We start from the raw sequence: 13,502 nt of genomic DNA, 5'->3' as shown, positions 1-13,502 counted from the left end.
GGTTTGTGAGGGGAGTGAATATTGGAAGGTGTTTGTGTGTGTATATATATAAAGAGAGGTGAGTGGATGAAAGGGAACGCGCGTGAAGTGGGATTGGTTAAGCAAAACGGAAGGTGCGTTGAAATAGGAGAAGTTGCACGTATGAGTCATGCATGCATGCCAATCGTTGACTATTCATAACATCTAATGGATAAGGTCGTTGCTGTGCTGTGGTTGGCTCTATATTTAGGATTTTGTTGCGTAATGGAATCCAACGTTACCTCTCCAGGACACAAATAGAACCATCTCTCTCTAAATTGTGAGTCTTAATTTTATCCCTTCAAAAATTAGTTAACATTTTTCTTAAATGGTATATTAAAGATTTTTTTCAAATATTTGTTTTATTCTTATTATTTAAATTATAAAATAAATTATTTAAATTAAAATATATTATTTCTCTGTTCATTATTTTGACATAACATGCTAACAATTAGGTTTGAAATTTAAATTGGATTTCAACTTTTATATGCACAATTTTTAAAAAGAGATTGTTTTTAAGATTATTTTTTTAAGTAAGTATTTTTAAGAGTTAGCTTTCTTTCTCATTATACTAAGTTAATTTAAATTATTTAACAGGTAAATTATAATAAAAATATATAATAAATCTATTAAAACAAATAAAAATAAGAATTGACAATATTTTTATATCTTATATTTTTTAAAAAACTTTTTTAAATATAAATAAATTATAATAATATTATTATTTAAATTTAATATATTATAATTATACTTATAACATATAACATATATATTGTATAAGAAAATATTATATAAAAAATAAAATGTAAATATTATCAATAAATAATAAGTTTTTTATTATAAAATTTATAATATATTTATTATTTATCATGCATTTTATTATTTAAATGTTAATATAATTTTATTTAAAAAAAATAGATATGAGATTAAATTTTAAAAAGTATTTTATATGTGTATCATATATAAATAATTATTTTTAAAATTTAATCTCATATCAATCATATAATAATTAAATTATTTTAGCCTAATTAAATAATATAAAATAATAAATAAAATTTTTAATTAAAAATATGGAAAAAATTATATAATTTATTTTATTAATGAATATATTTTTATGTTAATTTTATAAAATAAGTAAACAACATATGTTAGTATTATATTTTAAAATCAAATATTGATATCTTGTTAACTTTATTTGATATTCACGTAAGTAAGATTTATTACTAAAAATTATACTAAAAAATAATTAAAATAAGATCTATTTACATATAATAATTAAATTGTATTAGCCTAATCAAATAATATAAAATAATAAATAAAATTTTTATTAAAAATATAAAAAAATTATATTTTATTTATTTTATTAATGAATATATTTTTATGTTAATTTTATAAAACAACACATGTTAGTATTATATTTTAAAATCAAATATTGTTATCTTGTTAACTTCCTTTGATATTCACATAAGTAAGATCTATTACTAAAAAATTATACTCAAAATATAAAAAAAATATAAAAGTCTACAATATTAATATAATATTTTAACCGTGATATATAAACAGAAAATTATTTATATTCTAAACACACATTATGTGAAAAACACAATAAAAGGAAGAAAAAATAAAAAATAAAACCTAATTTTGTTGAAAATGACTTGATGGTTAATATTTATTCCTACTAAATAATAAAAAAATGCACAGCAAAGGTGTGTAAGCAATAAAAAAATTAATTAATCATGAATGCTATGTACATCATATAAAAAATAAATCAATATCATATACAATCACTAATAAAAAAAATATACTTATATAATTTTACATAAGTAGCATAATAAAATAAAATTTTAATACATAGTTGTAGAACAAAGTTTAAGTATAGATAAAATTTCACATCAGTAATTAATAATATATATATATATATATATATATATTAATATATACAGATATGGGGCAGGATGAGTACTTAGTTACCCGTACATGCACTTAACTTCATTAAAATTTGTCAGTGCACTTATCCTCATTAAAGTTTGTCAGTACTTCCCTCGTACCAGTTTAACGAATAAATATTCTACCTGTTATGTTAAATTTTAAATGTACCGATCGAATACTTTACCCATTGTCATTCCTATTCATGAGACAAAATAGAAAGAATTTTTTTGTTGCCAAATTTTTTGTATTTTTAAACTTAAGTTACAAATAAAATGTATAATAAGATAGAAACATTATTAAATAATAGTAATAACAATATGTATATTAAGAAAGGAGTTATATAATAAAAATGTTTTCATTATTAATAATAAGAAATCTGTTTTATTATTCGACAAGGTCAACCTCTAAACTTTTATATATTATTTCTAAATATGCAGTCTTAAATAAAAGTATTTAAGAGTTTTATTTAAACATGAATACTTTTAAATAGGAGTGTTCAGAAATTATTCAAATCATTTTAAAACTATTAAATCCATTAAAAAATAAAAAAATTGATTAAACTGAAAATCAATTAAATTGACAAAGAAAATCTTTTATTTTATATTGCAATTTTGTTCAATATTGAGTTCTCATTTTTAAAACTTAAACAAATCAGACCGATTTGCATTTATAATAAGAGTATTTTTAAGAGTTTTATTTAAACATGAATACTTTTAAATAGAGTGTTCAAAACTGAATCAAATTATTTTCAAAATATTAAATCGATTAAAAAAAATAAAAAACTGATTAAACTGAAAATATGCATAAATGGTACTTGAACTCCTAAATTTGGCAAATCTGACCCAAAATTAGCTCTTTTTTTAAAAAGAAAAAAAAAGATGATGTGATTTTAATTTTTGAAGTTAGCATAAATAAATCACTCACCTTTGAGTGTATCTTCAATATCTTTTATATAGCAATAAGCCAATCTATCAATTAGGAAAATCTAATATTTTTTCCCTACAATATAGACATGAGCACTAGGACATGTATTTTGAGAATTTAGGATTTTATCCTACTCAAGACCTTAGAAATTATTTAGGCATCCTATTATGTACATTATATTAACCTTCAAATGCTAAATTTTTTTTTCTTTTTGATGAGAAGGTTAAAACTGAGTTACAAAATTAGAAAAATTCTTCTTTGGCTCAATCATCCATTTACAAGATTCCTATTTACTACATGAAGTCAATGGGAATTCTCAAGGGCATATGATTTTACTTGTTACTTACCTCCTATAATTTCATGCTAAAATTGAGAGATTAAAGTTGCTATATAACTTTCCTTTATTACTTTATATAAACTTTTATTTTTTTTAATATCTATTATAATTTTTTTATTACTTTATTAAACTTCAAACTTCTCATAAATATTTATATTTATAAAATTTATAATAATTTTTTATTTGCACTACCTTCACTCAAAATTCTCAAAATTATATATATCTAATTTCGAATAAACGTTCATTTTAACCCTTGAAATATGCAGCATCATTTTAATTAATTCTCTAAATTTGAAATTTTAGTCTTTAAAATTAGAAATCGTCAATCGTGTTAATCCCTTTTGTCAAGAGATGTTAAAAGTGAGTAACTGTGTGATGATATGTCACGTTAAGTGACTCATGTCAATTCATTGTAGATAAAAAATAATGTTATTTTATAATTTTTAAAAAATAGTTCATTTTCTTTCCTAACTTTTAACATTTTTGGTCAACAAGATCCTTTCTTCATCTTTTGTTTCGCCATTCTTCTATGGTGTCTTCTTCCTCCCTTTTGCAATGGCTTGTATTGTCATATGAACCACCAAATCCAAGCCTCTCCCGAAAGGTTTGAAACAAATTGGATAAGAAAAGAGGCATAATAGAAAATGATTTTGTTAAAGTGGAGGATAATTTTCTATAATTGGATGTTAGAGGGGTTAAGGGGGTAATGGATCTAGGGAGTGTGGGTGTAAAGTGGGTTGACAAAAATGTTATATTTGAAGTTAGTTTTGACGAGTGTAGTAGTGGAAAGAGAGGTAGTTGAAAGATGATGTTTCAATTGATGATAGCTTGAGTTTGTTAAATTGTGTTTAGGAGAAAAAAGATGAGATTTTAGGTTGAATGGAAGAGAGAATTGTGAAGAAAAAGGAAGAGTAAGGCTGCTATTATGAAAGAAAGGTGAAATGAATACCATGAAAGAAGGAGCGTCAATGCAACCACGACAGGAGAAAAAGAAGAAGGTTAAATAAGGATCTTATTACTCAAAAATGTTAAAAATTAGGAACGGAACTAAGCTATTTATAAAATTATAAAATGACATCATTTTGTGTAAAAAAATAAATTGTCATGTGTCATTTAACATGACAAATCATCCCTCTATTACTCAATTTTAACATCTTTTAATTCTAAGAAGTAACATAATTAATAATTGTTAATTTCAAAAACTAAAATTTTAAATTTCAAATTTTAAGGATCAATTTCAATTAAATTACACATTTTAAGAATTAAAGTGATGATTTATTCATTTAATAATAAAAATATGTTTTTCTATTAGAAATTGTAAAATTATCACTTTCATCCATATTATTTTTAAAATATAAATTATTGTCAAATACTTTTTCTTGCATTTCTTTTTTTTAATTAATTATAACAAAATTATTTTCAATATTAGAGTGTCATTTACTCTTCTCTATCTATCACAATATTTTATATATATATATATATATATAATATGAGTATATTTTTTTATATTTATATATTTTTAATACAATAATACATAAGTAAATTATATACTTTATATACTTTTTAAGATATATATATATATATATATATAATATGAGTGTATTTTTTTATATTTATATATTTTTAATACAATAATACATAAGTAAATTATATATTTTTTAAGATATACACTATAATTGATAATAATCTATGTTAATGTATTATATTTGATTAATTTTATAATTTTTTAAAATTCTCAATTTTTATGTTTTTTATTTTTATTTTTATAAAAAATTATTTCTTTTAAGTTGCCTGGAAGGGTTAAAATTAATTTACATTTTCTTTACTCGCAAAAAAGATAAGTGAAGGATTAACTCGGCTATGAGCGTGATTTAGTGTGGGGTAATGCAAATGAGTCAGGTTGTAGCTCTAATTTGATATATAAAATTGAGAGAGTACTACTAGGCACCGATTTGTGGCAATTGACTTTGCATAATGGTCTATTGTAAGTGTAATGAGGCAAATCAGGAATAAGAAACCTATCACATGTCTCTCCTTCTTCTTTACATTTTCATGTTGGAAAATGTTTGTGGAACAGAAATTGTCCCTCTTTTAGGGAAAATAGTATTAAACCTCCTTAACCTTCACATTCTTGTTATAAATAGACATCTTCTTTTTTAGTTTTGTCCCTGTTATTGCTTAAGCTATATTTCTTTTAAAATTAGACATTCTAAACTTTAGTTTCATATTAATTAATCCTTAAATTTTACTATCAATTTTGTAAATAGGCACCTTAAACTTTAATTTAATTTTAATTAATTCTTAAACTTTAATCTACCATTTTTACAAATAACTTTTGTAAATTAAATATACGAGATACAAATTATAATTATTAATTTATCTATCTTAAATCCCAATCTTTAAATAATTTTTGTTGCAATTTAATTTAAAGTAAGTCTTGGGAGCTTACCACTCAATAATTTAATGTATACTTTACACGATCAAGTAATTAAATTGTGAGTCATTCTATGCTCTAATACTTTTAATAAGAGTATTTTAATAAAATTATTTTACTTTACAGTTTTGTTAACTTAAACTCTTAAGTTTGAGTTTAAAAATTTAAAACAAGTAAAATTTTATAATAAAAAATATTACTGATAAATTTTATATATTTTTTATTTTTTAAGAAGTTGTAAAAAACTCTCTTATTTGGTATAAAATTTAAAGATATAAATTATTTTTAACTTGTAAAAGAATAATGATTTTTTATTTTTAAAAACTTATCTTCACTTAAATAGGGCCATATCTAATTATCATAATTATTAAAATTAATTTTAAGACGAGTGAATACTGAAAAATAAAAAATGGTTTTAAACAATATCGTACGGAGAACAACAGTCCTAATACGTATAATAATTGGGCGAATGATTTTTACGAAATTCCTGAAATATCCTTTTGTGTGCGCTAGCAGCCCTTCTTACTGAAAACCATGGTCCGCTTTGCTTCTTAACATCGCTCACTCTCACTCTGTCCCTATATATATACCAACACAAACACAATTCATTCCTTCACTTCTGAATCATAAAAAAATTCACTCTCTCTCTTAAGTTTCCTCTCTCATTGCAGTGACTCTCTTCCTTCCCATGACTCTAATGACTCCTCCGCCATTAGATGTAATAGCCAGCTCTCTCTCTCTCTCTCTCTCTCTCTCTCGATCGATTCTGTCTTTCCTTTCTGCAAATTCAATTCAATTGAAATCACAGATACTGTTCTTGCATTTCATCGTTTATTTTTCATTTTTTCTGTTTCGATTTTTCTGTGGACGGTTGCTAGGGTTTTTGATGAGTGGATCCGTGTTTCTTGATTGTGACGTTTGTTTTTGTTGTGTGCAGCGACAGCAACAGGTGGAGCCGCAGGACGATGAGATGCTGGTTCCTAACTCCGACGTGCCCGAAGGTCCTCAACCAATGGAAGGTAATTGTCACTTTTTTTGAATTTCGGTAATGCTTGTTGTCGGAGATAAGTTCAGTGAATGAGTGTTCAAATGGCGTCGTATTGATTGAATTTGCTTGCTTTTTCATTCAATTTATGTGAGTTTAGTTTGTTTTTCATTATATGTGCGTCGGATGTGGCCGGTGGTGGGTGTGTTCCTTCAGAAGTACTTGGAAATAGGAATGTAAGTGAAAATAGAGTGATATTTATGTAATTATTAGTGAAAACAACAAATGTTCGTACCAAATAGCGCTTTGAGAGTGGGAGACTGGTGCCAATTTAGCTACGAGTTTGTTGAGTGAGTGTATGTGTTTAGGTTGACAAAGGTAAGTGCGAGTCTATAGGGTTGGTTGGTTTGGATGCAATAGTAAGGGTAGCAATGGCAAATGGTGATGTTCTTGCCATTTTGTTGGGCTTAACGTGTGTGGTAAAAAAGCAAACTCTATTTTACGCTGTATTTTTTCTTGATTGGGTAAGATTGGTAATTTGAACCTTGGGACTCTTTCTTCCATGTGGTGTTTAAAGTTCTGGATTTTTGCCCGGCGGGCAGGAGGTGCAGTTGATAGATTTTTGGTTCCATTGCTCCATTCTGCTTTATATTTTTCATATCTGGCACAACCGACAAATGGTTAGGTTTGTTTTTATTGCTTAGCTTCTTTTTTTTTTCCTTTTCAATTTTGGTAGCAGTCCAAGCAGAAAACATGACTACGGTTGATGCTCCCACAGTGGATGACCCCCCATCCGCGAGATTCACGTGGACCATTGACAATTTTTCAAGGCTCACAAAAAAAATTTATTCTGACATTTTCAGTGTTGGGGGCTACAAATGGTAAGTCCATTTCTACCCCAGTATTTATCTTATGTGTATGGGTGCCAAGTTATACTTGTTATGAATGTTGGCCCTGATTGACATTAATTGAAATGAGCAGGCGGATACTTATCTTTCCAAAGGGGAACAATGTTGATCATATGTCGATGTATGTAGATGTTGCAGATTCACCTATGTTGCCTTATGGTTGGAGTAGATATGCCCAGTTCAGCTTGACTGTTGTTAATCAAATTCATAGTAAATATTCAATCAGAAAAGGTAATTTCTCTGCAGCTGGTATTCATTGAAATATTTTCTTAACCGAGTTGAACAAGTGACAAAGGAGTTAAATATCCCTCTTTTTTATGAGGTGTATCATTTGAGAAAACCTTAATAGTGGTTCTATTTTGTGGACTGTAAATAATTTAAGCTAGCGTGTTGGGTTGCATGCAGACCTAAAAATGAAAGGGGATTGGGTCTTGACAATTTGATATCATTTCAGACATTTAATTCATATTAATTATTTGATGTGAAATGAGTTCCTGATTTACACTTCCATTATAAAAGCAAATACCAATAGTTTGTAGTCAGGCAAAAGGAATCCTTTATCTTTTAATTGTTACTGTAACATGAAGGTAGAAGGAAAGATGATGATTCATTGGAGTCTGAATGGATTATAATTGATTAATCATTCCTAGTCCATGGTTTGGTAACTTTAGGAATGGTTTATCTCTTCCGTTTTTTTGGAGCATGAAATCAATGTGAAGTGGTGAAATAATTGTTCTTCATGCATGTATCTAGTATTCACATGACTGTAATCATTGATAAAGGAGAAACATAATTATCAATTGTGGATAGTGGCACAGAGCAGCTTGCATTGAGAACACTATAGTAAGATGGGCACTATATTGAAGATTATAGATACAAGAGAAATAATTTGTGCTACACACATGGATGCTCAAAAATAAAAAATTACTCAAAATTAAAGTCATTCATAATTAATAATAGTGGTGTAAGGTGTTACTTGATTTGGCAATATAATGATTTAGAAAAGCCAAAGGGAACCAATTAAGTTGGTTTGGGTTAGTCCATATAGTCGGACTCAAACTGAATTCAACCAATGAAAACCAATTAATAATGGTTTGAGTCTTGGGTTCCATGATTTGGAATTGATGACTTGATATCCAATGAACCGGTTGCCTCATATTAATATTAGTATTGATAATGTTGTTGTTATTATTATTTTTAACATATTAGAAAATACGAGGTTGGAAAAACCCTTACCCGGTTGCCTTTTACCTGATGCTGCCATTCTGTTCTTCATTGTCTACCACTTCAAAAGTCCTTTGTATCTCTTAGTGCATGAACTTATCTTGTTCCATTGCATCTTGATCTTTGTGTTCAATCTTTGTTGTTCTATGTCTTCCGGTCTTCAGCCCCTCTGTTCTCTGTTGGTTTCTGTAAAGTTCTAGTACCCAAGATCAAATCTATCTCACATTGATTCTTTATATTCAAAATTAATACATTTTGTGGATTGATTTCATTTTTATTATTTTATTAAAAAATATAAAATGATTCTTTGAGAGGGGTTTATGAAATGCCTATTTTCCTTTTTTTTTTTCCTTTTAATGTTAATGGATTCTTGCAGCATAATGCTGGTGCTTCCATTTACTACAACACATGGAGGACCCATTTATTGGTGCGAAAAGAGTATAGTTAATGAAGAATTCCTTCAGCTGATCTTCCTTTCCTTGTGTTAGTTTTGGAATGTTATTTTTGTTGGCAGAATAAAAAAATGTCAAATCCTATCAACTGAACCAAACCAACCTACTTTTTATGGTTATAGTTTGGGTTTGGCAAAAAAAACTTGCAAACTGAACCAAATAGTTTTGATTTGTTCAAATTCTGTTTTTACTAAAACTGAACAAACCCAAGCTGTGTACACCTGAATTAATAAACAAAAGTTATAGATTAAATAACTAAATCAGCATCAATCAAAGGCCAAAGTAACAATTCAATAAAAATGGAATTAAGGATGCATAATATAGTAAGATGATGAAATTAATAGAACGAAAAACTAATTAAATTAAAATTAGTGGAATGTAAAGTACCCAACACATACAGAAAAAAGAGACACTTACCGTTGAGGGTGCGAATCAGAAGTCAGATCAAAGCAGATTAGAAGTCCTGCTTGAACGGAGGCCTGGACCTGTGTAGGTGAGCAGACCAGCAACAAGCAGTGGGCGTGCCAGAAATTTTGGGCCTGACTGGGAAAAATGTGAGTGAGTAGTGGGTTAGGGGTTGGTTCAGCTGTAGTTTCTTTTGGGTCTATGACAACCAGTATCTGTACACCACATTGGACATCCAACTATCTGGATTTGTTTCTCCATTAGTATATTATGAAGTTGGGATGGCTGAGTTGGTCCTAAGTGCCAGTTAAGGTTTAACTTTAGTTTGAAAAAAAGGTTGGTGTTTAAAATTAAATTTATTTCTGATACAAAAAGGAGGAAAAATCACAAAGATATAAAGAAAAGGTGGTAGTTGTTGTGTTATAAAATTAATGATGGTTTATTGGGAAAATAAAAGTTAGGATTAGGTACCATTTAGTGTGGGTTCGGATTAGCTTGTTTTGTGTTTAACAAAGCTTATAATCAAAATCTTACTGTGAGATGTTTTGAAATGTTTTGTTCCCCCTAAAAATTAGTGTGCATTAGGATAAGTGTTTTTTTTTTTTTAAAAGAGAGTGCTTTTATGATAATAGCTGTTTTTCATGTGCTACTCTTATTAACTTGTAAGTATAGTACTAAAACTTTTTTTTCTTCAGGGTTTTAGCTATTATTAAAAAAATTTTCTAGTTGTCTTAAATTTTTTAAGCACATTTTAATTGAGCAAGTTTTTTCTTTAAAGAAATACCCACAAAAATCTAATTAAAATACATATTCAACCAAGTATGTAATTTTGATCTTTCTGATTCCGTTCCATGGAATGAGGTCTGTAATGGTGTTATAATTCCATACTCTTTTACCCCTGACAAAAATAATTATTTTCCTCATTCCTTTTCAAAATGAAAAATTAAGGGCTCGTTTATTTAGAGAACTTTTTCTATTTTAATTGTTATTTTCACTAATAATCACAATATTGTCTCATTGCTTTCATTATATTTCTTGGTTTTAAATATATGTATAGAAATGGTGAAAAACCATTGTCAAAAGAGAAAATGAAAAAAAAATAATGTTTTTTCAAACTATACAGCTCCTTGAAGTTGTGAACTGTGATGGCAGCTTTAGAATTATTAAGATAAACTATATCAAAATTTGAAAATTAAAATCATTTTGTGTAAATGAAAATTTGAAAGAAAATCAGCTAGTATTCCACTCTTATGGTTTGTTTGGATAGGAAGTGAATTAGGGAGGAAAGAAATGAGAATGAAAGAAATAGGAAGAATGTAAATAAATTGAAAATAGAGTATAAATAATATATTGTTTGGATGGAAAGAAATAAGAAGGAAAGAAATGAAGAATTTTTCCCTTTGGTTGTTTGAATAGGTGGAAGAAAGAGTGGAATGCAATTAATACATATTATTTTTTCATAATATAAATTATTTATTGTTTTTCTGTTATAAAAAATAATTTTATATTTTAAACAATGGAAACAAAAATAAAATAAAATAAAATAATGGTCTTGCTGTAATATTTCACGTCAAATTGGAGGGGGTATATTTATATGGGGCCCTCCGAAGTTGTGTTTCAATTCAGCCTTTACACTTTGACCAAACAATGTTAGTGATGCACTTCTGGCTCATTTCAATCCATTGCATTTCTTTCCATCCTATATGAGCAAACAAAGACAGTGTGAGTTTCTGGGATATGTTTCTTTTTAGACACAACTAATGAATCAAAATCTTCTTCTTTTGCTTTTCCCTTGTATATATATTCTGTTTGTTTCCCCACAATACTGTTTCTTTACAAGATTTCCCTGTCTGATATTCCGGGAGGTTTGACGGTTATGTTGTATTTTGTATCTTTGGTTCTCTACTTTGTTTTTCAGTTGTTTCTGTTTGTTGGAGAATATCTTATCATCCTCTCAGGATGATTTTCTCTTTCTCTCTCTCCCTCCCTCTATTTCTTTATTTAGAAAAACTACTTTGATTATTTTTTCATATTCCAGAAACACAACACCAGTTCAATGCACGTGAGAGTGATTGGGGTTTCACTAATTTCATGCCGCTTGCTGAATTATATGATCCTACTAGAGGTTATCTTGTGAACGATACATGTGTTGTTGAGGCTGATGTTGCTGTGCGTAAAGATCTTGATTACTGGGCACATGACTCAAAAAAGGAAACTGGTTATGTTGGACTGAAAAACCAAGGAGCTACTTGTTACATGAATTCTCTGCTTCAGACATTGTATCACATTCCTTATTTTCGAAAGGTTAGCCAGTAGCGTATAACCTGGTAAGCTCTTATTTTTTCAAAATGGGAAACACCTAATGCATAAAATTGTTTGTTCAGGCCGTGTACCATATGCCTACAACAGAAAATGATATGCCATCAGGAAGCATCCCTCTAGCATTACAGAGTTTGTTTTACAAATTGCAGTATAGTGACACTAGTGTAGCAACGAAAGAGTTAACCAAGTCTTTTGGATGGGATACATATGATTCATTCATGCAGCATGATGTTCAAGAACTTAATAGGGTTCTTTGTGAAAAACTGGAAGACAAAATGAAGGTATTGGATTTTTCATGCTGGCTTCGTATTGTTATTTTGTCTTGTTAAGGTAGCTTTTACTCTTGATACTTGTGTATTCTTTTTTATATCTTGGAGATTATTTATTGAGGTCTGCTCCTGGCCAGGGAACTGTTGTGGAAGGCACTATACAGCAGTTGTTTGAAGGCCACCATATGAACTATATTGAATGTATAGGTGTGGATTATAAATCAACAAGAAAAGAATCATTTTATGGTATGCATTTTTACCTTTACAATGCTGTTGTTTACTACAACATTCCATGTATGCTTGGACCTTATAGAATTTTGGATATTTGATTATAGATCTTCAGCTTGATGTGAAAGGTTGTAAGGATGTGTATGCTTCTTTCGATAAGTATGTGGAAGTGGAACGGCTTGAGGGGGATAACAAGTATCAGGCAGAGAATTATGGTTTACAGGTAAAATTTGAACCCGTGTGTTTTTCTGCCTTTTCTTGTCAGGCTGAACTTCATTACTTGCATTATTTTATCTGTAGATACCTGCTGAACTTCAGGCTGAACCTGTGTCTTTATTTTGTTTTTGTTTATAGTTTACTGTTTACTTGAATTATTACTGACTACTGTTTGATTAGTTTTTTTACAACTTTTACTTTTGTTATTAATATTTTCTTTATTATTATTTTCACGTTTTAGAATGTTTATTTTCCTAGAACATGATTATGACTACAATTTCAGGATGCTAGGAAGGGTGTATTATTCATTGATTTCCCACCTGTCCTTCAGCTTCAATTAAAACGTTTCGAGTATGATTTTATGCGAGACACCATGGTAAAGGTTAGTTTAAAATTCAAGAATCAATAAAAATCTTTTTCCTTTTGATTTTCTCATATTTTTCACCTGTGTTTACCATTTCTGTTTTGGTTCTTCTTTGCTAGTTGCAGTTATCCTTTTTTCTTCTAGTAAATGATGTGGTTAATGTCATTTGGCTTATTTTTAAAAATTCAATGCACTACATTTAGAGTCCATTTTTTAAATTTCTAAGTAAATGTCCATTTTGGGGTTCTCTCTGACTTTCATCTAGTAATCTTTGTCTCACAAGAATGATATTGCTATTCTTATTTTTGGGGATTGTCTATCTCTTTAATCCAGGAATTTTTGTCCTTTATCATGTTATAGACTTTGTTTATAAATTAAAGCTTAATGGTTTTAACTTTCAAGTACTTGAGAGTTGAAACATACAATAGTTGTTTTCTGTCTTAGATGTGTATTAATTTTGTGTCTTGCCTTGATTATTTTTTTTCCC

At 28.1% G+C, this 13,502-nt stretch overlaps 1 protein-coding gene across 11 annotated transcripts in view; it reads left to right on the top strand.

Moving 5' to 3' along the window:
• Positions 1-6,185: 6,185 nt before the first annotated feature.
• Positions 6,186-13,502, top strand: part of LOC113873580 (ubiquitin carboxyl-terminal hydrolase 13-like) — a 33,415-nt gene continuing 26,098 nt past the window's right edge. For 5 of the 11 annotated variants that reach the window (XR_003505952.1, XR_003505953.1, XM_027511755.1 and 2 more), the window contains exons 1-9: positions 6,186-6,360; positions 6,580-6,661; positions 7,355-7,508; positions 7,609-7,766; positions 11,655-11,920; positions 12,001-12,219; positions 12,345-12,453; positions 12,543-12,658; positions 12,935-13,033. Coding sequence is in view for 9 of the 11 variants with exons in the window: in XM_027511755.1 (XP_027367556.1) it covers positions 6,331-6,360; positions 6,580-6,661; positions 7,355-7,508; positions 7,609-7,766; positions 11,655-11,920; positions 12,001-12,219; positions 12,345-12,453; positions 12,543-12,658; positions 12,935-13,033 (1,233 nt within the window). In the remaining 2 variants the exon portion in view is untranslated. The remainder of the gene's footprint in view (positions 6,361-6,579; positions 6,662-7,354; positions 7,509-7,608; positions 7,767-11,654; positions 11,921-12,000; positions 12,220-12,344; positions 12,454-12,542; positions 12,659-12,934; positions 13,034-13,502) is intronic. The other 6 variants (XM_027511760.1, XM_027511757.1, XM_027511759.1 and 3 more) reach the window with 5 other exon arrangements.

This window comes from Abrus precatorius, unplaced genomic scaffold (assembly GCF_003935025.1).
Source record: "Abrus precatorius isolate BTA unplaced genomic scaffold, Abrus_2018 Scaffold7, whole genome shotgun sequence".
NCBI classification, from domain to species: Eukaryota; Viridiplantae; Streptophyta; class Magnoliopsida; order Fabales; family Fabaceae; genus Abrus; species Abrus precatorius.
This window is presented reverse-complemented; position numbering and strand designations above follow the sequence as displayed.